General features: G+C 30.8%; 1 protein-coding gene across 4 annotated transcripts in view; it reads right to left on the bottom strand.

Moving 5' to 3' along the window:
- Nucleotides 1–27,612, bottom strand: part of RhoGEF64C (Rho guanine nucleotide exchange factor at 64C) — an 80,652-nt gene that overhangs the window by 23,383 nt on the left and 29,657 nt on the right. For 3 of the 4 annotated variants that reach the window (XR_004235854.2, XM_031986162.2, XM_031986163.2), the window contains exon 2: nt 21,113–21,327. Coding sequence is in view for 2 of the 4 variants with exons in the window: in XM_031986162.2 (XP_031842022.1) it covers nt 21,113–21,235 (123 nt within the window). In the remaining 2 variants the exon portion in view is untranslated. Of the gene's footprint in view, nt 1–16,035; nt 16,218–21,112; nt 21,328–27,612 lie in introns of those variants that run through there. The other variant, XM_076374502.1, reaches the window with a different exon arrangement.

The following is a 27,612-nucleotide window of genomic DNA, read 5'->3' as shown; positions in this document are numbered from 1 at the left end:
CTTAAGAAATAACTTGTTTATCTTATATTTTCTTTTAATTTTATTAATTTTATAAGATTATGATTTCTGTCCTCGCAATGTTTGCTTATTTATATCCGTTGCAATTTATTTGATTTCTTAGTGCAAACAATAACTAAATTCATCATTAACAACACTTTTAAAAGTTTTTATTAATGTTTATAATACCTATGGAACTTGTATTTATGTGTATTTACACAGTGATAGGCCCAACTTGTGAAATTACAAAAATGACAAGTGAAACAATTGAATTATACATTACCTTCGTGCGCACATGCTATCACTTCAAATTACTGGAAAGAAACAACTTTAAGATAGCATTTGCGTGTGGATCGTGCGTGCTTGAAGGTTAAACACGGTCTGACGTGATTAAGGAAAATACGTGAAATTACATGCTCACACGCTTTTCCTTTAACAATAATAGAAAATGAATGAGGGCAACGACAAGTTCTACTACAGCTTTGAAACTACAGAACCTGGGAATATAATTAATAAAACTGACGTTAAAATGAATGACACTGTTTCATACGATTACAGTTATAATTATAATATAACGTTATAATTATATATTATATTATAATATAATCATAATATGGTTATATTAAAGTATGCATATTATTATTATATAATGTATCTACTTTGGAGTATATATTGTGTGTATGAGAAAGAAATACTTTATGCAATATAGTTATATCTAAATATAACACAAGCGCAGTCCAAAATAAAAATCTCGATTAATTATTATTGAACTTGTTCTTATACCGTCTAATTAAAAATCGGAGTCAATTTATCGGTGGTGTTTGATTAATTACTGAAACATAAGAGGAATTATAAATATAAATGAATTACTGAAGCATAAAACGAATTATAAACATAAATTAATTATTGAAACATGAAAGAAATTATAAACATACATTAATTACTGAAACCTGTTCTAGTAGTTAATTAAACATAACCGATAAACTTACTTCAATATTTAATTAGACAGTCTAAGCACAAATTGTATAGTTTCCATATTTTCATTTAATTTTTGTTCCAGATACGCGATTGGTAACACCTTCGAGGTTGTCAGTAGTCATCTAATCAATTACTGTTGCCCTTGAAGTAAGTCTCGCAAATCATGTTAAACCGTTTTTCAGAGCTTTTTGATGCGAAATAAATCTTATCATTAAACTACTATGTAATTCAGGTTAAATACTCTTGTTTTACCTTTTGTATTATTTATTCTTGATAAAGAGGGCGCAATCGTGAAATCTTGCACGAAATAAGCCGAAAACTCCGTTCACCGGTAATTACATTTTTTTTATAAAATCAAACAGGTGCTGGCGAACGAATTCCATGGCTATTACTTTCATGAAATTAACTCGTCAGGTTAGTGAAAAAATTTCACCACGATGGGATTCATGTGGAAAATTCTACGTTCTCCGGTATACTACAGCCAATGTGGATGCGAGTTTCGAATTTCTAGGTACAGATTTCTGATATGCAATTTTCTTCCTGTTCTTGAAATTTTATGAAAAATGCAGCATACAAATTGCATTAAGAAATATATCTCAATATAGGAGATATATTGTATTTTGTTTGATATATATATAATTTTAAAATAAAATATTTATATAAATATATTTATATATTTATAAAGAAAGTTATGTAGAATATTAAATACATTATCATTTATACCTTCCTTAGATTTAAGATTATTATTAGCAATAGGAATAATGAAGAGAAAAATTTGTAAAATTATACTTATGCAAAAAATATAAACAAACTATTTTCTAAATAATATTTCTGTAAATATTGTGCAAAACATGAACATTTTATAAGAATGTAATTAACATTTTAAATATAGGAACAATCGGTTACAGAATTTGCAATACATCTGTCAACTTTCAATTATTTGAATAAATAAGACAGATTTCAAACAAAGAATAGACATTTCCAAATTGAGTAATTCAATTCTACAAGAAAATGTAAATCAACAGAAAATACAACAAAATCTAGAGTTACCATGAATTTAATAAACTGAAAAAAATTCATTGTTATAACAATTATAATAATCATTAAAACCAATTTCATATATCTTATTATGGTCCTATTAATTGTACAATCCATAGGTGTTTTTTTAACTACACTTAAATTTTGTCTAGTAACTTTTATAAATCAATTTCCATAAATGAAATCATATGTACACTTTTTGGTGACTGAGTATAGGATCTCTACATTTATTAGAGTAATTGAACTCATTAAGAATAGATATTAGTAATTTGGAAAAGATGTAAGTTTTGAATGTATGCAGGTAATCATTACGATATTTTGACCTTTCCACTTGAACCGTACATACTCAAGGAAGCCTGTGTGTGAAAATTGTGTAAAAGTTGGTCAGCCAATGCAGAACGTGAAGGAATTTGCGATTAATGACCGACTATGGTAAATTACTTCCTTCACTCTAAATTAAATGAGATCGACTCCCAGATTTATTGGTGAATTGTTAAGGAAATTGGCAACTTCCTTTCGGCGCGTAGTATGATATTATAAGCATTTAAATGCACATAAATGAATTTAAATAATAACACCGCTACGTGAAACTCGTTACAAATCAATAATGAAATATGTACTCTTTTAAAAAATTTTCATGTTTAATTAGTAGGATTCGAAAATCTAAGTAACCATATACTTCGTTTTGCCTTTGAAAGTTAGCATATTATTTAACCATTATATTCATAATACAATTAGACTTAATTTTTATGCATTATACCATTTTCTAGAATATTAATATATTTTTTACTTAAATTTAGACTCAAAGGCTAGGAAGGACCTACAAATATATATCATGATCAAATAAATTATGACATGCATTAATTTTTCTTTGCGTTCAAAATCATCATTCAAAACACTATAAAATGAGTATCATTCACAGAAACGTACAAACATTTTTTGTATTTCAGATGTAAATAAAATATGCTTTTATAACAAATTAACGGTAAAAATCACATTCAATTTAATACCTCCTGTATTGATCTACTTGCGTCGGTTACAACATTTTTGAGCTAAATCAACGGTAAACTTCTTTCTATGTAATGAACAATGAGGATTTTTTGCCGGTCATTCCGTAATTTTAAAGTGGATTTTTAAATTTTTGTTACAAAATAAACGATTCCAAAGATATTTATACCATAAACTGACGTCATTAATCCACTGTCAAGAAATATACTTTGCAGCTTTTATATTAATTACAAGTATTACAAGAGTATAACGTCCGATAATAAAGAAACTAAAGAGTAACACGCATCAATTTCAAATGTTTATCTCTAACTTTTACTAGAGAAAAAGAACTAAGCTGTGGGCAATAGCATTTACCCGTGTATGAAGTCTCGTAAATCAAGCACTAATTAGGTATACGAGATGTTTCATTTTTATTCTAACAAACGGTGTCAGTATGTTCTGTGATTAAAAATAAGAAGAAAATACTACAATTATAAGCACAGGGTTGTAAATATTTTATATTTTATTGTTTTCCACTAGAAACATTTAACATTTTCAATAACATTTTAAGTATCATAAATGATACTTTCAAATTAACTTAACAATAATTCACATATAAATTAAGAAGCAAAACTATTTCATTTCAATATTTCACACATTGATGCATTATACAAAGCTTATTATTAAATATTAAACTTTATAATTGTAATACTGTTGTAAATACTCAATTGCATTAAAATTAACACGTTGTCCGCTACGATTGTCATCAATTACCGGAGCTACCAAATTGATTGAAAACAATTACAAGAAGAAAACTGCTGTCGAATAAAAATATTTATTAACATAAGTAACTAAATATTAATGTAACTTATGGACTATAATACCAAATCATTAATAATTCATCCGAATATAATGTCTTTATTATGAAAGAAGAAGTAATATCATACAAAATGTTAAAAACTTTCGAGATATTCAACGTGTTAACACTAGAACTACTGAGCATTTAATATAATTACTATGTAATCCTTATAAAAATTTAGTAATAGATTTTTTCTAGGTTTCTCCATATATTCATTGTAGTATATGTAAATATTCTGGCGAATATGAATTGAATATGTAAATATTGAACTAAATATGAATTGAATGTGTAAATATTCAAGTGAAAACATTCATTTTGTTTACATTTCACGGTTTACAAAACACTTTATCTACTACAAGCCTATTAATCGGCTGTTCGATTAGCGATTAAAATTATAAAGCTTTGCAAGTAAAAACATACACTTCTACGCGATAACGAAAACCGTAGATCAGAAGCAGTAGACAAAGTGTTAAAATCATTTCTAATAATTCACATATTTAGGATATCAGTAATTACAAAATAATAAAAGTGAATCCCGTTTGTAGTATTCAAGTAAAACCATTTATTTTTAAAATCATTCCAAATATTTAATACTATACGATATCAATAATTTCGAAATAAGAACACTGAATCCCATCATCTTCACGGATGCGGTAGTTCTACTGTTAATGAAGTTCTACCGTATTCAGGAAGAAGAAATGCGGTTGGCAAAGAGATCTTTTTGCGTTTAAAAGACGGACACAGTTGGTCGGTCAGCGATATGACATCGTGGCGGCGCGGAGCGGCGTGGCGCGGCGCACGAGGTCGGAAAATGGAGCAGATAGATAGCCCGCGGCAAACTCGATATGCTTTACTTTCTCGTCGATGCTGGACTTTCGTAAAAGTCTCGTTCCAGAACCTCACGTAAGAGGAGCGGCCTATACGCTCGGCCGGTTGGTCGAAAAACAACAAGAAAACTAACGCAGGGGCGCTCGATAAGTGTGCGGATACACGTATAGGCAGGGAGTTGCAACGCTCGTAGAAATGCACCGATATCGCAGGTGCAACGAGAGAACGGGTGTGGCCGACAAAATTTCAGACGAGCGGTACTGGTTTTAGTCCAGTGACATTTCGAACGATTTTTCCCGGTTGGTGAAATCTGCGCGGCTAACGGACACATCTTATCCACGCGAATCGACCTGTTTGCCTAGCCTCTTTTGTGCGCCTGCGAGACATCTTGTTCCTGCTCCTAATGTACGGCTTATTTCGATTAAACTAGGGTCTCCGGCCTAGAAAGCTCGAAAAAGTCAATATTTTCGAATTTTCTTTCTAACGAACTGAAGAATATTTAGTAAAACGAAGCACTGTAACCTGTTAACTGTGGAATTTAGTTTAAAAACTCTCGTTTTGCGAGCAGTAAAATCAAAAAATGAAGTGTGTATTCGTCAAACGCAGGACAAATGCACCTAGGATATATTTTAATGAAAAACCGATGTAAAACAAGGAATTACATGTTTATTTGAAAAAATAAATAATTCATCGTTGAAACAATTAGTATCATGTTAAGCTTTAAGATGAAAGCTGTGTATACTCATCAAACGGAATTAACTGGTTAAATAAACTTTATTAAAACTCATTCTTATAACTGGATGATATTCATTTGATAAATTATTCTCAAAGAAGGAAATATTTTAAATAGGATAAGTTTCATTTTTAATGGTTAATGCTTTGAATTTTGGCACAAGATCTGAATATTTTTAACAATTTTTCTTAATTATTCAAAATTATAAATAGTACAGTAGTTTATGAATGTATGTAAACATGTACACCCAAGTTTTTGATTTCTAAGTGTTTCTTCAAATGTAATTGTACTGTGAGAATATAAGAAGAGAGTTACGACGTGATAATAACTTTTTGCTTAATTACGTAGAAATTAAGACGTAACTGGACGAATACGTTATAAATGAATTGTGTATTACGTCTCATATTGTTTTCGTTTATAGTGTGGTCAAACTGAGAAATTCATGTTTGTCAAATGTCATAATAAGTTATCTGACGTTTCTTCGAGGATTCAATGTTTGAAGTTTCCCTGATAACCAACGAATGAAAACTATTATCGCAGCCACGACTAAGATTACATTCGATGCTTTTTACATAATTTGCAAGTCAAAGTTAATGTTACTGGAATAGACTATACCCAGAAGCAAATAATCCTAATTGCGCAGTGAAGTGACGTGATTTTTAAATAGTTCGTAGGTTTTCGACCTCTAGAAGTAATATACCTAATTACAGATTTCTAAAACCGGAATAATAAAACGAAACATAAACATGTTGCAAGTTAATTAGTACTTTCATACTGAATACAAGAACTATACCATTAATATTTTTAGACGATTAATTATTGCATGCAAGCACACACGGAAGTTACTTTTATACTATATCGAAGATCGAAAAAATTATAAGAAAAAAACGAAGAGTTTGGGGAAAGCTATCTTCTCATAAAATAACATTTACATTCAGAAATGACTTAAATTTTTAAGTTGCTTTTCGTGGTTTCTATATAGAAGCCTATAATTAAATGTGATTTCAGATTTTTAATTTACAAAATAAACACTAAAGCATTTGTCAAATTAGTGCGTGACTATGGATTCATTTTCGGTTAAAAACATTTTTACTGGTTTTATATATGAAGCACAAGAAATATATAAAGTAGAACATTTTATTTCTTTTTAAAATTAAATTTCTGTAAAACTAATGGCAATGGAAGAAATGGAATATACAAAAGTTTACTAAAAATAGGCCACTGAATGTTGGAATACATCCAAAATTTGAACTTCATCCTACAGAATGATGTAGAATGAAAAGAAATAATAATGTGTACACACTATAAATAAATAAAGTATTGATATCTATCTGCTTTGTATTATCTCTATGTGTAAGAATCACTTAAATCTAATTTTCACATCCAATGGTTTGAATCGTTCAAGTTTTCGTTCATCACATGCATCTCCAAGTGGTTGTTCAGCTAATGTATTAGGTTTATGCAGTAGTTTTTGCATATTTTATGACTTCCTGTTTAATGCTAAGACTTTAGAGCTTTTTTTAAGTGTATCATTGATTATAAAACAAAATGCACTTATGATTATTCATAGAGTTTTCGATTGAAACGGCTCTTAAAATCTCAATGTTACAGATAGATACAGAACCACAAAGCTCGGTTAGAATCGTTGAGTTAGTGAACCATAAGTTCATGCATTTTTTATAGACCGTAATTCTATCATATTATTTCCTAATAATATTTAGTAATGTTATTCCATTGTGCTGTGTAAAAGATCGATCTGCAGGTATTGAAATATTCTTTGTTATCGTACAACATTAATCAGTTGTTTATAAGTTAGGAAACTGGTGCGTTATTTAAAACATGGAGAACTTCGAAATGCATGTATTTTTACGACATTATTGGAAACAAAACTTCAACACAAAATAAGAAATGCAGAATCGAGAAATAGCAGTTATAAAACCAATATAGCACCGATATAATATCGATTTTAAAAAGCCGGAATCGAAACTGATATAACTCTGAACCGATATACCTAATAACAATTATGACTTTATTTCAGTTCTCAATAACTGTTTCAAGTCGATATCATAACTGTTTTCGAACACAACAGAACCCCCAATAAAGCAATGAAAAGATAATTGAAAAATAACTATAAAAAATGAGGTTCTTTACAAGAAGGTAATACAAGCAAAGGAAAAAATTGGGTCGCCATCAAAAAAGGGAATTCAATGCGAAATTCGTAAACGTGAAATCTCTATAACACGGAATTTTTTAATTACGTTATACGAAGTTCTACTGTAGTGCAAATTCGAATAATGCAATTAATTTCTGGCATTCATTATCCGCACTAATCGAAATCTATCAGTATACATAGCACGTACATTTACAAGGTGGAACAAAATGTTTAGACTTTGCTATTATGTTGTAATTTTGTTTTATCGAGAGGTAGAGTGGTCTGAAAATGTAGAATGATGGGACGTTTTGTTTATGGTATAGCTTCAAACCATATGCTTTAACACTTTGAGGATAAGTGGGTTTAAAATTGTTCCACCTTTTTTACAGTTGATACATGATGGAATATTGTTTCACCCATCAAACATTATTAAAATTACTTATACTCTTATACTATTATCGTGCAAGTCGAGTTTCTTATGTCTTTAAAATTGCGTGACCTTAAGGGTTCAGCGTTCCTCGAAAAGGGTCCCGTATTGGACCAGGCACTTGGTCAGAATCTCCTATTGCAATACCAGAGAGATCGTCTCCTAGCACGACATCTTATATCATGATTTTACACCTTCGGTTTTACACTATTCATCTTCAACCCGTGGTTCCTTTAAGACTGTCTGTCACCACGATAAGTAGAACATGATGGTGCAATAAAAAATGTTAACCGCCTTTTTCAAGGGCAGAGGGAATTTGCGACAGCTTCTGTACTCGAATCTCCATCAAACCGAAGATATATAGAATCATTTTACAACAGCAAAGTGCAAACATTTCGTTCCACATGTACATATTAATAAAAAATTACTTGATAGCTAGATTGGGAAATGCGGAATGATGACCGGTTAATCAGTTTTTGTCTGTGCTCATTTCATTTTCGATTCTTACTTGCTATTCTTTAATAGGGTTACACAAAACAAACAAGGATATAAACAAACCACTGTCCTATCGTGCTACACATCAAGTCATCTACCAAGAGTACATACTACTAGGAGATCACTTGACGACTAGGCTGAAGGATTCTCTTGATTGATCAGTCTTCATTTTTCCTCAGATAATTTTCTATTGCTTTTGTTTCCTAATTTCTGACATTTTGGATTACTAATTTGCTATTCATCATTAGTCATACTTAACCAATCAAAACTATAAAGGCACAAACTAGAAAGACATATGTTTCCCCTATGCTATTCTACTAGACATCAAGTCATCTCCCAACTGTACATAGTGCGCGTCGGAAAATCGATTCCGTCGAAAAGTGGGGGAATGGAAGGGAGTTTAAAAGTCGGCTATGTATGACATAAAAGGCAGAAGTCCACTTTCCCCCCCGATGGCCAAGCCTTGGATCAAGATGACCTCAAGAGATGGGCATCTTCTATTCGCGTGACTACTCCTCCTCTCTCTTTTCGTTGGCCAGCAGTATATCTTTCTGTTTCCCTTTTCGCAAGAACCGGCGCGCGATCTTCCCGCGCCGGACCGTTTCCTTTTTACCCCTCCGTGCGTCCACCTCAAGCTGAACCGCGCATTTCGCGACTCCGAAAGCGCAGTTTCTTCTGCAACCTGTTTTCTTCTCCTCCCGCGGGGAAGAATTTCGTCCTCTTCACTCTCTATCTCCTTGCCTCTCTCTCTCTCTCTCTCTCTCTCTCTCTCTCTCTCTCTCTCTCTCTCTCTCTCTCTCTCTCTCTCTCTCTCTCTCTCTCTCTCGCGTACACGCATCATCTTTCTCGATCAAACGGAAGCAATAAAGAAATTTTGTAGTTTTCAACTGAACGCGCCGCTACCGCGATGAAATCTAACGAACGATCATCCTGCCGTTCCCTTGAGATTGACGATTAAATCCCCTTCGATTACGTTCATCCTACTATATTTAGAATCTGACTGGTTTTTCGTAATGCAATTATTGTCTGGCCGCGGTGTAAACGGAAATAACTTGATTCGATTAAGAACTTCGATGAGCAACCAAGCAGAGGGCTCGGGGTTTCCAAGGGTTAGTATTTAGTAGGTTCTCGACTCCTTTTAATTTAACGCAGATCTCTTTTGATTAGGAATTACGTTCGCGTATGATAGGATATGGGAGCTTCAAAATAGAAACAGTGATTATATAGAATAATAAGAGAAATAATATCTATTCGTTTTATATATAATAAATGTAGAAGGAATGGTGCTTAGAGAAAATAAAAGTTTCTAGAGTTGAACTCACGAACTTCACTTCTTTTTGTGGGATTTATTGCTCGATAGAGTAAACAATGTTTGTACTCAAAATCTTTTACATTACTTTATGTGTAACGAGAAAATGATATGCAAACGTTTCGTTACTGAATATTTTTATAGAAATATAGCATCGGCTAATAATAATTGCCTCAGAAATGTTTGTTTAAATGAGAAATGGAATAATAGATTTTGTTTAACACTAAACATTCTGCGATGGATCAAATGATCGGTTTTAAAATTTGATGGAAAATTCTGTATTGTCTTTCGTCCATTTAACTTGACATCAATTCATATAGTATCCGAATAATAGTACGTTTATTGTTAATGCACTGAAAACTTTCGACAGATGCGATCAATATTAATTACACAGTTGTCGACAACGATAAATGATAGTGTCGATAATTGTTCTGTGATTCTTTATGCTTAGCCTTTATGCAGAAAGGGCTAATAATAGACGCAGAGTCAATGATGAACGACGAGACGTGGAAAATTGTACGTTTGAAATGCTAGGCGACGTTGGCAAAGTTAGATATTCCGGAGTTGCGTGCATGCGATCGAAAAAGCACGTTCCTTTGAAGAGAAATATATGCACTACTTAACACGTTGGCGATCGGTGAAAACTCGGTGGTTCTGGTTGTGAATGTCGAATAAAAAGAACACTCGCATAAGGCATAAGTTCGCTCGTTTAATCGCAACGACGCACGGACAGTTGCTTTTTTTTTTAAACATTGTTACATTCTTTCGGAAACCTGATTGCCTCATTTATCGTAGCGAAAAAACATACCGAGTTTTGTTTCCATAGCAGAACATACAAGAAATGAAATTCTTTCAGATTGTTTTTATGGTACTGGAGTATTTGGAACGATATTAAAATTGCAAATTTTCGACGTGATTTGAAAGAAATTACATTCTTCATATCTTTTTTGGTGCCAGCGTGTTTGAAACACTATTAACGTGATATTTCATTTAGTTTCTGCAACCGAGTTAATTCAATAATTGCTACGTTCTTGTGATTTATTAGAAGAAAATTATTCTTACTATGCAGAAAATTTTTTTCTCATTATTCATAATGAAGGTATAAATATTAATAACATTGCAACATGTATTATTATTGTTTATAATAAAATATTCTAGTTTGCGATATTTTCTCAAAACATTGAAATTGGCATAAAGAGAATCATATGAAACGAATTAATTTCGTTAAATTCTATAAATCATGTGCCTATCTAATAAACATCTATTAACTTTCCGCTATTAATAGAATGACATTAAAACTAGATTTATATAATACATATTCTACAAAATGTTTCTACTAAAATTGACAAAGTAAATTGCTAAAATATAATATCAAGGAAACCTAGAACATTTCTAATTGATGAATTTTGCAAAACTGGTGTTAACAAAAATTAAATCGCATTAAATATTATTAATACATTGTCTGCCATAATTGTCATGGATGACCGGAACTTCAAAATTCTTTGAAAAAAAAATGCAATACGATAATTACTGTCGAATAAAAATATTTAGTAACATAAGTAGCTAAATAATAGTGTAACACGAGTACTGTGATACCAAATCATTAACAATTATTTCTAACACCATTTGCCTTTGTTATAGAAGGATAAGTATTACTATAAAAACGCTCAAAATCCTCGTGGCAGTCAACGCGTTAATATTAATAAATGTACCTAATTTATTCAATATTAAATTTAATCAACATCAATATTCAATTTCATTTAATCAATATCAATATTCAACTTAATTTAGTCAATGCCAATATTACACAATATTAAAAATAAATTTACATAATCATATGTAAATAATTTAATCAATATCAATATTGAACAATATTAAAAATTAATGTATATAATGATATGTAAATAATTCAATCAATATCAATATTGAACAATATTAAAAATTAATGTACATAATGATATGTAAATAATTTAATCAATATCAGTATTAAGCAACATTAAAAATAAATTTACATATATTATATGCAAATAGTGTAATCAATATATTTATAAACTATTACATTAATTACGGAGTCGAAGAGAGGGCGTTTACTTTCAAACTCGCGTGCAAACAGAGATCGCGGGGAGGGAAACAACAAAGACCGAAGGTAGTTTCACCGAACCGACCGAAAACGCCTTAAACATCGGACACAGGTGTATGCAATCGAAGATAGATGAATATGGACGTTATCGTAATACAATCTTATATGTGGACGACATGGGTGCACGCGCAAGCACCGGGGTCACGGCGGATGCACCATAGATGCATCATAGTACTCGTCTATGCCGACACGAGGCTGCAGTTACACAATCTCCTCGGCCTGTGCCTCAGACGGCACCACAAATTGCGACCGGAGGCTTTGCTCGCGAGCTTTCTGTGCGGTTCAACATCTTTCTTATTCAATGAGAAATCTCGCCGTTTAACACATTGCTGACGAGTGAATTTATTTAGAGAAAATATCTTTAAACTTTAACATACATAGTTCATTCGAATAGAATATGTCCAAACGGTTTAACCATTAAATATGCATATATGCGCGGAAGTCTGAAAATTATCGACTAATGTTAAATAATCTCGTTTGTAGTAACTAATTAAAAAATGTATTGTATTTATTTGTTTTTACTTATTTAGATATCTCTATACAGCAATAGTATCAACTATATGACGAAAACTCTATTAATTCCATAATTTACGGTATTACACATAGAAACAGTTGTGTTTATCTTTATTTTTTAAAATAAACGAAATATAAAACACTGCATTATTTACGAAAATACCCAATATATAGTTGTAAATAACACTTAATATTCCTCTAAAGCTTTCAATATTCTGACTTTCATTAAGGGAAAAAGTAAAATCAATTTTATGTGATTTACTTTGAAAGTTTCAATATATATTGAAATACAACTTCAATTATAACTATCGAGTTTCTAGGTCTGAAAGTATTCAGTGACAATTGTGCAAGCTTTAATCAAGAAGTTCCGAGGCATCATGGAAACGGCGTTTTCTGATTCGAATGCGTGGAGAGTGCGTATTTCTGGGACGCAATGCTTCGAAAGTCCTATCGCGACATACCAATGTGGGCCAAACGCAAAACCGGTTAAACGCAAGTCTGTTAATACTACCGTGTCGGAAGCATTTAATGGAGTGCGGAAAGGTGGGCGCATTAAGAAATACGCATAGTGGATTCATTATATAAACTGCAACGTGAAGGAAACCGTCGTAACATAAGTACCACTATTCGTGGACTTTGCGTATGAAAATTTCTTGCAATTTTCAGCTTAATATCTCTCGTTTTCTTTACTTTCCATGTGTTTCATAAAGAAGTTGAAGTTATCTTGATAATCGTTGATTCTCGATAAAAAATATTGTGAAACTTGTTTATTCTTGTAAATACAATATCCACGAAATTTACAATTATTCAATGTATGACAAAATGGGCGTGTCAAGATAGTTCATGGTATTGAAACGATAATTTTGAATGATAGAAGTACACTCCGATCAAAGTCGACAGTCTTTCGATGTTATAAATTTTAAATGATATGTAAAAGTAAAATTAAAATGATCCTAAATATATTCGTGTAATGATATTATACGAATGTATTTATGGCTATAACTTTTTGAAAATTTCATCTTGTTGATGTTTGGATACTTATATTCTGAATAAGTAAGTGTATAAAATTTGTAGATTTACTTATTTGTAAATCTTAAGAAGTACCAGGTAACAAACAATATTCGAATTTCGTTAAGAAGTAGTTAAAATACGTTAAAATACAAGTGTATTGAAATTTTAATTTTATAAATTGAATTAAATTCATGTTAGTTTCTTGTCATTATATTTGTGTACTTACTGTGAAGGTAATAATTCGTGAAAATGATGTTTTTATGTGAATTATCCATGCTCTAAATTATTTAAACCTATAACGATGCATTCTATAATTATTTACGTAACTTCTACACTGTATTTTTTAAAAACTGAGTACTACTTATCATACTAAAGGAAATAATGCGTGTTGGGCATTAATAACTTTAGTGGTAGACACTAATAAGTATCTAGTATTATAATGGAAAAAATATATTTTGTATCACAACACTTTAGTGGATTATTATATTGGTATAAATATGCAATTTTTGGTTGTATTATAATTACGGAAGAGTTTTTACATGCGTAGGTACGCGAAGTGAAAGTGCAACGATCAGTGTTTAAAGAAACCACTATGTTGACCAGTTAAACAACTTACTTTTACGCTCGAGGTACTGCCGAAGTATGCTAAATGCATTTCTGCTTGCGAAACTTTTTTGATGAAGATATTAGACAGTTTTATTTTCCTCCCCATGATTTATTTGAATCTAATGTCTTCCTGCTGCACGAGAACCCTCACGATATTTAAATGCGGTTGACCAATTACCTACTTCGATATTCAATTCCATGAGACTTTATAAAACACTCAGACTGACGTGATAAACTGTTTTATCTTGTACTGTATTGTAAGAAAAAATAATTTATTTCTTTTCGTTTTCAAAAAAAGATCAATAACTTTACAAAACAGATTTTTCTACAAGAAGAAATATTCGTAAGTGAAGGTACTACGATGAAAATATATGAACTGTTTATTTTGAAAGTGGCTTAAGTCCATTTCCCCTAAAAAAATCAAATTAATGGTTATAACAATTCCAATTCTATATTATCGTTTTATTTTTTAAGTTTTTTTTTTAAATGGACTTAAGTCACTTTCAAAATAAGCGGCAAATATATTACTAATAAAAGATTGCAAATTTTATGTGTTTATAGCATAGTGCAATACAATAAATGGTCAGTGTAATCTTAAGTGTCAAAAATAATAGAAATTATTCAAGATTTATAATAGTTTCATTTTATTTTTGCGCTAATAAAATCATTAACGAAGGACTTTTTGTTTTACTTTTATTCTTACAATGATGTTCAAAAATATGAAACGTCATAGATGTCCACAATTTCGTTATACCGTTATTTCTTTATTCATTTTTGAATATTTTTGTTTAATTAGTGTTACACACCTGCATCATATTTTATTAGCAGCAACGAAACACAACTTTCTTTACTTCCTTATATGTTAACAAACTTTCTAAACTTATTCGTGTTTTCTTATGGTCAAGAAACCAATAGATGGTTATTTAAAGCTTACAGGCACTTATGTACTCTAGCTAATTCAATCGTTTCAGTCATAAATTGCCTAGTAACAAACAATATTTAGATAGTCCTTCAAGCAGAATGTTTGCATGAAATTATTTGCTATGCAAACATTTTGAAACTGGTATAAAATATTCGTATATTATACAAAAAACATTAAAATTAAATTAAAAAAATAAATCAAGGAAATAAAATTTTTGAAATTAAATATTAAAAGAATAAAAATTGCTTTTATTGTTTTCCGAAAAAAAGGAATATATAAATATAATAACGAATAAGTGCTTGATCCTTTAAACTTATTGCAAATCTTAATTATTTTTTTATCTTGAAAATTAAAACAGTTCTTCAAAACTTTCTGAAATTATACCTGTAATTACTAAGTAAGCAATGAATGATTATAAATCAACTTTTATTTTCCATTTGTTGTACTTATAAGACATTCACATCTCTCTCGTAGAATAGATATAGTATAAACTATTGTTGAAATCCTATTCCTCGATTATTCACTTTAACATAGGTTAGTACTGGCAGATTAACTCATACTTTTCATTCATTTGCAATGAAAGAAACATATTTTCCTAGTAAAAGTTATCTTGCCCATTCTAAATCAACTGACAAACAAGTAAGAACATTTCATCAATAATAACACAGTATTTTCATTTATAATAGACTAAGGTTAATTAGACATTATGGTAGAATAGTATAAATTTACAAAGGATAAATGAAAATTCTCCACGGTTCAATTTAACAATACTCCAAAAAGTACTCTGTCACATTTATACACAAAAATAATTCAAACAACTGTTGGTATTTTTAAACCTCGTTTATTTCGATTCATAGCCCCTACGTGAAACTCGTTACACTGTTCGAATCAGCAAAAAACTGTACATCTCATTTAATAAAGTGTCCCACTTTATTAAAAAGACGGTTCTTAAGTTTCATTGGATATTAACGGAAAGCAGTATGAGCAACGTTTGGCTCGGACGCGGCGAGGGCTACGCGGTTAATTATTTCACAACTTACTCGGGCAGTTTCCTTCGGAAATTACCAAGATCGACCCGTAGATACGATTAACAGCGGTTGTTTTGCAAGTATCGGACGCGAACGAGGAAAACACGAAATCTAGCTCGCCGAGAGCGAACGTCGAACGGCCGAGCCCGTTTTATGCGACGCGCGGCCGTCTAACAGAGAAACTGAGGACACGAGGCAGTGTCCACCTTGATTCCAAGCCAGGCCGGACAGAAGACGCGACCGGTGAGTATTCGGTATCGCGGACGAAGTCTGGTTTTAAGGTAAAACCGGAGCCAGCCTTTGTGAGAGAGCTGGACGAATTAAACCGCGCACCGCGCGAGTGCTCTTACATCATCGGAAGAGCTGGCTCGTCCTTGCAAAGACGGTTCGTGTTTCAGGGTTTCGATAGAGAATTACCTTAACCAGTTCAAACCTAATTTTTCTACAAAATTCTGTTCATGTATCTAGTAAAATGGGACTGATATTTGACTCTTTTCCAAATCAAATCTTTTGGGAAAAATACATCAGTTAACTGCGTTTCACAGGTATACACGTCATCTTAAAGCTTGAAATTATACTGATTATTTCAACGATGCATTCTTTATTTTTTCAGATAAATATGTAATTCTTCTTTATTTTGCTTTGGATTTTCATTAAAATATACCCTAAGTGTGTTCGTTCTACGTTTGACGAGTACACTTCATTTTGTAATTTTATTGCGCGCAAAACGAGAGGTTCTTCAAACTAAATTCCATAGGTAACAGATTAACAATACACGTTAACTAACTTACCATTATTGACGAAATAAAAAGTAGTTTCATAAAAAATGCTATTCTGACTGTTGAAAAAATAGGTGGTTACTGGTATGTCGATTTTATATTGGTGGCTTCGCGACTAGTACACGCTTGCGTTTTAATGGTATGGGAATGTGTGGTTTTAAGGATGCCACCGGGAACTAACGGGTTAATGCACCAGTAATGACATTGTTTCGAATAAACTAGTAATGTAGTACTTTGCTGATAAAAATAGTCTCGAAGCAAGGGTATCTACAAGGTTAACAGTGTTTTAACCCTTCAAATATGGACCATTAACACTAAAACTACGAGATGGGGCAAAATGACCGATTTTTGATGTCTTCCTTTTGCAATTATTAAAAAGATAACAGATGTCCCTCTGAAAAATTATTTAAAAAATTGATTTAGCAATGCCCAAACCGATTTGTAAATCAATTAAAGTCTCAATAAATGTACTCTTGGAATTTTTATAGAGGAATTTCAAAAGTCGATTTAACTGCTCAGTAATTTTACTGTTAAAGGCCTATCGAAAATCCCATTTCTTTATAACTTTAACATGATTTTTAGTTTTTATCGCAAATTGATACGAAGATTTGGTAAATACTAAACATACCACTACTGGTCAAATGATCAGTTTTAAAATTTGATTAAAAATTCTATATTTTCTCTTTCGTTCATTTAACTTTATATCAATTCTTATTGTCCGATTAATCAGTTTTTCAATTTTTGTCTTTTCTTCTGTTTTTTTTTCAATACGAAAAATGTATCGTTCAATTCAGTTACCTTTTTCTTATAAACAGTTATTTGACCGATTACGGTAGGAATAGGTGTATCTGATATGCTGGTATGTTTAGTGTTAAAGGAACATTTGTGTATTAAATTTAAGATTATAATAAGTATCTTAGAATTTTTTCAGACTTTTATAAAACTTGCAGCAATGAAAAACTAAGCCTGGCCATGAAAAGTTCATATTGGTGGTCACGTTATTGAAAACCTGTATTTGCAGAGAGTTAATATTTTGCCAGGTATTGAAATGATAAAACGGTGTACATTGGTGTGTATCAGGTCTGAGAGGGTTAAAACAAAGACACTGGATTCTTCCATTTGGATTTCAGCAATTATATCGTCACTATGTCGAAATGCTTGTCTCTTGGTATACATTGAGATACGTAAGCCCTACTTCTTCAAATTTAGAGTTGGGTTGCTTTGTATTTGTACGTTTCATCGATTGAACATAGTATTTACAAAATAATAGATGTGTCCTTCGTTTACAAATATAATACTTGTGATAATAGCATAATAAATATAGAATAGAGGGTGAACGTTAATTAATCATTTTGGATTAATACACTTTTTACTAGTTTTATTTTTTTTAGTAGCTTTCAAGGTTATATACAGTTATTTTTATAAATAAACTTATACAGTTTTAAGCTGTGTGGTAGGGACTATAAAATATATTTCTTCGGAAAAAAGTATTATATAAAATTAGTTGCTGAAGAAGTTACTTCGATTGTATAAAATTGTAGATATTTCATGCAATAAAAAATCTGAGGCATAACTATAAATACGTTTTTCTCAGAATTAATTTACATTGATCATGAATACTTACGTTTTTCGTCTTATTAACTCTTTCCTCTTATTAGTTGTTCTATTAAATGTGAAATATTCGAGAATATTATGTAATACTAGATAGTAAAATATTAAATTTCAAATAAGTCTCTATGTTTCAATTTATGATATAAGTTATAACATTCATTGTCAAAGTATAGAGATTTATTACTGAATCATTTATAATTAACAAACAAATAGAAAATTACCTGATAAGTATTTACCATATTTTCTTCTCAGAAACAATGTGTTTCTCTCTAAAAAAATGCATAGTGCAATTTAATCAGTAACACATCTCAGAATCTACAAGCTATAACAGTTAACAAAAAAAATCATATAGATTCTAACAAAATATTTATAAATGTCTATGATTATATAAACAAAAAGTTAATTACATTATTTACATATATATAATTATATAAAGAACATAATCTCTTAAAAAAAGGCTCACTATTATTTTAAACTACAGTTACATATCAATCAATCATGATACTCTTTCTGTACCATTTGCCCATATACCTTTTAAATTTTTCTTTGCATCATAGTATAAATGTGCATTATTAAAAACATCAGAAAGTCGGATTTTCTGCGTCTTTAAAGAGAAAAATAAGAAATAACATTCCGGTCATCTTTCCGTTGAATATAAACGAAAAACAGAATGTAATATATTATCCCAATAATATTTCCGGAGCGCATACATGTTTCCCAATTGTTTCGCTGAAGGAAACGCGCGTCAGCTTCTTTCTTTTTCTCCAAGTAGATTTTATTTATCGAGACCGAATGGAATATAACGCAGAGTAACAGTAAACGCGGAAGGTTAAGCGGTGAATTGAATGTAAAGCAGTTGAAAAATTAGGACCCGGAGCTGCGTACGCAAGATTGCGCTGACCTACCTTGCCCGCGTTTCTTTCTATTGAAACGCGAAGGAATCGGCGAGCAGACACAAAGGAAAACCAAAGGAATGACATTCGAGAACGGCCATGGAAACTTACAGGCTGTTATTACATATATGCTACACCGTTATATAAGCGGCCTGTCGCAAATTGTAATTATTAAACCGTCCCCGCGAACTTTCTCTGTGTGGTTTTTATCAAAACGAACACGCGTCCTTGGTTCCGTTCTCGGTCCAGAAAACCGAGATGCGCAGTTTCTGTGACACGAATAAAACGTAATTTGTCCTATTATTCGCTTCACGATTCGCACGGAATAATTGAATTAGCCTTACGCGTTTAACCTAGTATTAGTTTCCATTTTGTCGTTGAAACTACCAATGAAATGATGTTTTGTTTTGTTTCAAATGTTGCATGAAATATGTATTACTTCATTTTCATTTTGTATTTTCCATTTACAATTATAATTCTAAATATATAAGTATAATGTATAATTTATATAAAAAAGAATTGAATCAAATTTGTGTGTATACTTACTGACGTACATTAAATTACTAAGCAACAACGTAATTGATCGAAGATAGCATGTCATATTTTCCTGCATATATTTCTATTGAAAATTGTTTCAATAAAATGCAAGAACATTTGAAAACTGAAAGATATCAAATCCACTTATACGATATGATATTTACTGATATTATTTTTCTTTCTTAATTTTTGTTTAATTATTTTTTTGTTTAAATTCTCTTGTTTAATTATTATTCTTATAAAATGAGTTTAAAAAATCTGAATTCACATAAATCCCCGCAATTAATTGATTATATTTTCTTAATAAATTCCTCGTTTATTTATTGTTCAATTGGTAAAATATGGATGTATCTTCTTCCACCGCAAAAGGTCATTTAAAGGTCAAAGCAGGATTAATAGTTATACTTGCTCCTTGATATACGAGGCTTAAGAGTTATATAATTCATTCCTTACATATCGTTGAATATGTAATTATTTTTCTTTAAGATTGTGTAAATATTACAAAGATATCATATTTCAAGTTATCTAACTTTCTTTCGAATATTTTACTACTAAACAGTTTTCTTAGGAATTTTTAAAAATAAAGATAAACAAAACTGTTTTTGATACACACCGGCGTAAACGCATTGACATTAAAACTACCGAGCAATTAGAGTGACTAATTTTCACTTTTTTATAAAAATTAGACCAATACGTTTCTTGACATTTGAAGGGTCTCCTAATCTTGTATCTGTACAAATAGACAAATTTAATTAAAAATCTTTCGCAAAAACGCCTTCATAATTTAAATACTTGCAAAATAAAGATTCAGAAGTGGGTGAATTTGATCTGTCCAGTAGTTTCAGTCTGAACACTAACCATACCGACACTTTTCCTACTGTAACCAGTCAAATAGCTGGCTACAAAATAAAAACAAGTTAGATGATACATTTTTTTAGTGGAAACAGACACAAAAGGAAAGACAAAAATTGAGGAACTAATTAATGGGATAATATAGAAATTGATATAAAGTTAAATGAACGAAAGGAAACGTAAAATTTTTAATCAAATTTTAAAACCGGTCATTTAACCGGTTCCCACTACGATTAGTGTTAAACGAGTGAAATGCTGATTGAAATCGAACCTCGATTAATTGCTAATAGGAAAACGGCACGAACATTTTCCGATACCTAATATTTCTTTCATAGGAAAAACCAAGGCAGTTTATTAGAATGATTCTTCTAATACCTCGTAAGTTTCAACGTCAACAAAAATAATATGAATATTTACTTTTTCGGGAGTGGGCGAAGCCGATGTTGAACTTAATCCCTGCTGTAGATGATACATCTTTGGCGTGAGCATAGATGGAGGTGCACCGAGGCTACCCGGGGCGACAGCCACGCTCATGGTCATTTCCAATGATGGACACAGTCCTCAGCTTCGTGGAAGCACCTGTCCGCGGCCCTCCGTGATTTTTGTGACTGTTCATTCTCAATCTGTGAACTCTGCAATATAAACAAGCACAATTTTTTAATGAAAGGAACGAAAAACGTTTTCCTATTTAACTCCCTTTGCACAATGGGTTTTTTAAAAAGTGTACTGAATGAAACTACTTTGCCTTTTAATAATTGACTAGAAAAAGAAAATAATTCTACAATTATTATATGTTTACGTTTACTGTGAAACGTAATTATTGATAACATAAAAGATATTTTAAAATTTGAATGCAATAGAATTGAAAAACATTTATATTGATTATGTTATATTTGATGTCTTTGCTTTAAGATTAACGCGATAAAGCAAGGAGTTAATGTTGCATAGAGAAGTTAATATATATGATATTTTTATAGTAAAGACTATTGACTTTGAATATGTTATATAATTATTTCAAATTATATGGTGGAAAAACTTTACCATATACTTTACATTATTATTAATAATATTAAAGGTATATGTATAGTTGTCACGATACGTCTACTACTATTGAAAACTAATTGATATTTTACAGAATATGTGTATATGATTTTCCATCTATAATTAGACAACTTGTTCATACGACACTTTTTGTTATTTCTTTCAAATTGATTTAATTACACATAGACTGCGTATCTATATGAATGCAATTTTTATACATTAATTTGTGAAAACTGGAATCAAAAAGAACTTATACATTCTATTAAAAGCTCTAACCTTCCATTCCAGAAATAATAGTTCATTGTACTTTTTTATTTACATTTCTATTCATTCAGAATAGAAAAAAATCATCTATATTACAAATTCATAAAATTCGCAGTTTAAAAGTGTTTCACAAATAAAAACTTTGCACATTAGTATATCACTAGACATTCTCAACTTGTACATGAAAAATTCTGCATTTCTTAGTTTAGTATGTATAATACACCACGTTTAAGAGAAGGGTACATAACATCAGACATATATGATTCGAAAATGTAACAAATCTCAGTATCGCGACAAATTTTCGTTTCCACATTCTTCTTTACAGCGAATTGATATTATTCTTGCTGCAATCTTACGTACGGCAGTTCTGCAATATAATAAACGTCCTGATCGAAATACTTTACTGAAGTACATACATATTTCGCTGATACGTCTAATTACGATTCCACGATTTTTAGTACACCTTTCTCTTTTACGGTCACAAGATCGATTTAATTTCCCGATATTCCTGTTCCGTGTGAGGGAAACCCATCATTGATAGGCGAACTGTCCCTTTGTCCGGGTTAGCACGGGTATAAATTCACAAGAAAATAGCCATTCAGTTGGGCAATCGTTTCGATCGCATTACGACATTCTACAATGGTACCGTGTAATTTTACTTTCGCCAGGAGATCGCAATTGCACAATTTTCGTCGCGCCAGACGAGACATTCGGGCGGACCTAGAAAGCGTCTAGGAAATGCTAATTCACCGGAGTTACTGGTCTTGCTATTACGTGCGCTAGGCGAAAAGACGAATATATTCGTTGATGCGGCCGTCTAATCGCTATTCGTAAAACTATAGTACAGCGGTGTAAACTCAAAATAACTTGATTATTTATTAAAATTACAGTGTACTGTATAGAGTAGCTAATTCTTGGAATTTGAATTATGCGGCGACTTTGATCGCTAAAATTGTGTGCAGAAGAATGTATAAGGGTAAATTAGAAATGTTCCTAAGCTTACGAAGTCTCATTGCTGACTGACTGTCTAATTCCTAGAAAACTCTCGCCATTGACAAAAAGAAAGGTTCTCGACGACTTCCAGGAATCTTGGAATGGAGTAATTCTCTTATTGACGGTTGAACTAAACAGATTTGTCACTGGTTAAATGCAATACGCGCGTAAATACATTATTTTGAATAATTATTTCATTATATTCTATTATATTCATTATATTCATATATATTATATTCAATTCATTATGTGAAATAGTTCGCATTATTATTTACTGCTTCTTCTCGTTTGATTAACAATTATTGTATTAAATTTGCAGTTCTTATGTTCTAATGTTTATATTTATTGTATCAGTCTTGTGTTACATTTATGTTTGTTTTATTTCGTTGGTTTATAGTAACATTTCGAATATTTATATAAATAGGTCTTAAAATTACTATATTTACTGAACTTTGTAATATGATTATCGACTGTGATGATCTTAGAAATGGCAAAGATGACGTGAAATTGGAAATTTTTATCTACGTATGCTACTTAGATTAGAACCTTGCATTACGAGCTAAACGCAGTAGACTACACTCTATATATAATGAAAGAGGAAAATAATATTAGGTTGAGTCATAAATTACTTCCGGTATAAGTAGAGGAAGCTTGCTTTCTTAGTAGATAGTAAGTAGTGAGGGAAGCTGCGTCATTTTTTATTGGTAGTCTGAAGTTAACCATTGTGTTTCATTACTTCCATCTTTTTTAATAATAATATTCACAATTATTTTCTTATTTATAATAAATTATATTTTAAAATCCTTTCACAATACGAACCCTTCAATCATTTTTTAAATACGCCTCTTATTCATTTATTAAGTATTTATTTATTAATTTAATATTTATCCTAACACTTGGAAATTTCATACTGTGTATATAAACAACATTGACGTCAAAGATTAAAAAGTATTAAACCATCTTAGTGTGTGTTTTACTTTAATTTACTACATCCTTCAAAGTAGAATTTCTTCGCCTGTTTTAGTAATTTTTGAAAATATTGCATGTCTAATTGATGATCTATTAAGATTGTAAAAGAAAGTTAACATATTTTTAGAATTCCTTAATGCTCGGAGTACTGGAACAAATGTTTTTCCTTTTACTTAAGCTTGCACATTTTTCTCTTCTTGTTAAAGGTTTTACAAGGAAAAGGAAACGTAGAGCACATCAACGACTGTGCCACATTAAAAGAAACACCTTTTCGTAATTACGTAATTGAACTTTTATTTAAGAGCAACAAGTTAACACGAATTAAGGAAAAAAGAGTTAATTACATAATATTGACCTAATTATTTAACGTTTAACAGGTATGTCAAATTGTTTGAAATCACTACACTAACCAATACGAAGAATAAAAATAATTTTTCATTAAGAATCTTAAATTAATCTTTGTTAAATTGAAAACGTTAAGTACAATTCGTGATAACAACATTAATATGGACGCAGGAAAATTTCCTACAATAGTTACGTGAGATTACATCAGACAGCGAGCAACGATGATTATGTGAAACAACATAGAAAGACCTCAATTAATGCATATCATTGTTTTTGTGTCATCTCAGGCTGTAATACGTTATTAAAAAAATTGTTAACTTTGTTGTAAACAATTCTAGAGTTTAATATCAGTTTATCAAAGTGCGCATCAACTGTTTTGAATGTTATGACGAACAGACAACTTCGAATATATTTACGTGAATTATTAATTACTATAACATTCCATTTATAATACTTTAAATTACTTTAAATCATTTCTAATTATTCGTTATTTTGCATTTTACATTTCACATTTCAATATTTATGATTCACACGAATGATATCATTAATTATAACTAACAACATACTTAGTACTCGAGTGTTGCAATAAATATTTATTTATACTTTACACGTGATTTGAGAAAGTATCAACAACAAATTTCGAGGAATTTACAAATTAGAACATTTTCAATTGTCGGTTTCATTTAAACGTTTCTTACAACTACTATAAAAATAATACTCACCGATAATTTGATACATAAAGCTACTTTCAAGTTTTGCAAAAAGTTTAGTAACATGAGGCTTCTCAGGAAGAAAAGAAACAATAGATAACCACTGTAACGAGAGTTCGTTTTGCGAGTATCCACCTAACCAGAAGGAACTTGATCTCAATAAATGATTAAGCTACCCGATAACGGTTTCTCGGAGGAACGGTTATTGACGCATGGAGACAGAGAAAACGGAGTCATTAACGTGAAAAATAGTGAACGGATAAATGAGAACGCAGCCCAAGCTTCTACAAGAAAAATGGAAAACGATGATACTATGCAAATAAACGTAATGTACGTTTTTGTCTACTAACTAATCTTAATTCTTATAAAAAAAAATTAGAATGTCATTCAAGTGTTACAGAGTAAACATTATTCCTATTTTATGAAAACTCATTTTACAACTTAATTTTCAAATTAAATTAAATTAAATGTTAAATTTATTTATTTAATATTTCAATTATATGAAAATATGAACAACCCCAAAAACATGAACGATTGCAAAATTGAAGGAAAAGTACCAGAAATTAAAATAATAGAAAATATATTGAAACTGTGTATTTTTGATGATGCAATATAAAAAACATAAATCGAAACATAAAGAATAAATATAGTAAATCATTATAAGTTAATGTTAGGAAGTAATTTAACGTGAAAGTGGTAATCTAAGGAAAACGATTATTAAGAGTGCCTCTCATACAGTTGCACCGAGAACTATGCATAAAAACATTACTATCCCATAGTTTTTCAGAAGTTTCGTTTCATTATTCTATTTTTAATCCAACGAAATGTTTTAGCATCGCTTTCGTTATTTTTGTGAAAGTACTCCACCAGTTCGATTATTTTTTATTACAACCGAAGAAACTTATTCGAGTTATTTACTGTTCCCAACATTGATGAAAACGTATTCTGTATTGTGGTACTGTTTCAACAAGGAACCCGATGAAAACTGCAAGTAGTGGAAAATAATTGCAGATCTAACTCCACTGAATTTGCATATCGAGAAAAAATAGAGTCCAAATGAGTCGTGGTTGTATCAGTTTCGCAAGAAAAGGAGAAATCGGTAGCTGTTTTACGGATCACCTGGCTGAAACAGTTGAAGATTTTCAAACAATCAACGAAGATAACAGAGGCGATTCCTCTTTCCTTCGAAACCAGAACTGAAATTTAAAGAAGCGCGAACTCCAGAGCGTAAACACAAATTTGAATTTGTTTCGTTCTCATCCTATACACCGCATTTTCGATGTAACACACAGGTGACACGGCACACAATGGCCCGTTCCAGCAATTCAGTTAGACAAAAGTCTCAATTAATATATCATATATAACTCATCAAAACAAAAGAAAAGCAACTTTTTCTTAGTAAACGATGTATAATATGTAATGATAATGAAATTGTTAACAATTTTATTGGACGGTTTAATTTATTTAATTTAATAAAAAAATGTAAGTAAAAAAGTTGTAATAATTAAGAGATAAATAATAAAAATTATATTTTTCTTTATATTTCTGATGAAGCAATGTTAGCTCATATTAAAATTCTTTAAGTTCCCACCTTATTATTTCGATATTCGTATCTAAAGAAAAATAATAAAATTATACATAATATGTTTTTTATAAAGATCAATGAACAATCCAAAATAAAAATTATCTGATTCCACGGGGTTCCTGAATTTTTGTGGATTTTTTAAGATATAAGTCGTGATTTGTCTCCTATCTATTTCGATTTTCCGATGTGCTACGAAAGTACGCGTGAACACATCTCATGACATACGATTTGCCAAAAATTGGTTCTTCAGTAGTGTTTTTGGTTTGTATTTGAAATAAAGTTTTTGTACCTGGTAGTGTTTTTGTGCTATTTGTGGTGTATTATTTTTGCATTTGTGTTGTGTCTATGTGTATAATTAGTTGCAGCTAACAATTTGCATCCATCTGTGACATGGTCTATCGTTTCCAGTTGTATATGATATCTTCTACAGGTGACTGTATTATTCTTCTTCTTATTAATATCATTATTATTATTGAAACTTTATTTCTTTAAAGCAAAGATAGTTCGTATAATACGTTCGTATAGTACCAAAAACGTTTCCTATATATTAATCCTTTGCACTACGATTTGTTTCTCAACTACGACCATTCCAACTACTTTGTCAGTAATAATTTATTGCAAAAAATGGAAAAATTCTAGGCATATCCTATGCCCACGTTTGCTCCAAAATGTAATAATTGACAACAGAAGAATAATATTTCATTTGAATTCACAAGAACTGAATAATATTTACTTTTGTTAAATTCTATTTGAAATCTTCACCACGAGTCCCACACGTTATTATAAAGAAAAGGGTTAACTGATAAGTTCAGTTAATTACAACTATTGAGAACCAACGCAGTTATGAAACTACAGACCTTTCTACACGCATAAATTTGTCTGCACCTATCTTGCAATATTGCAAGAGCATATTTTTTGATCTCTTAATATCCAACACACTTGCACGTGTCTGTAAATCACCAGCATCCGCTGTTTAACAATCATAATACCTCTTTCAGTGTTTATAAGGT

Source organism: Nomia melanderi, chromosome 2, assembly GCF_051020985.1.
Source record: "Nomia melanderi isolate GNS246 chromosome 2, iyNomMela1, whole genome shotgun sequence".
Taxonomy (NCBI): domain Eukaryota; kingdom Metazoa; phylum Arthropoda; class Insecta; order Hymenoptera; family Halictidae; genus Nomia; species Nomia melanderi.
The sequence above is the reverse complement of the archived record's forward strand: the minus strand, read 5'-3'. Positions and strand labels throughout refer to the sequence as shown.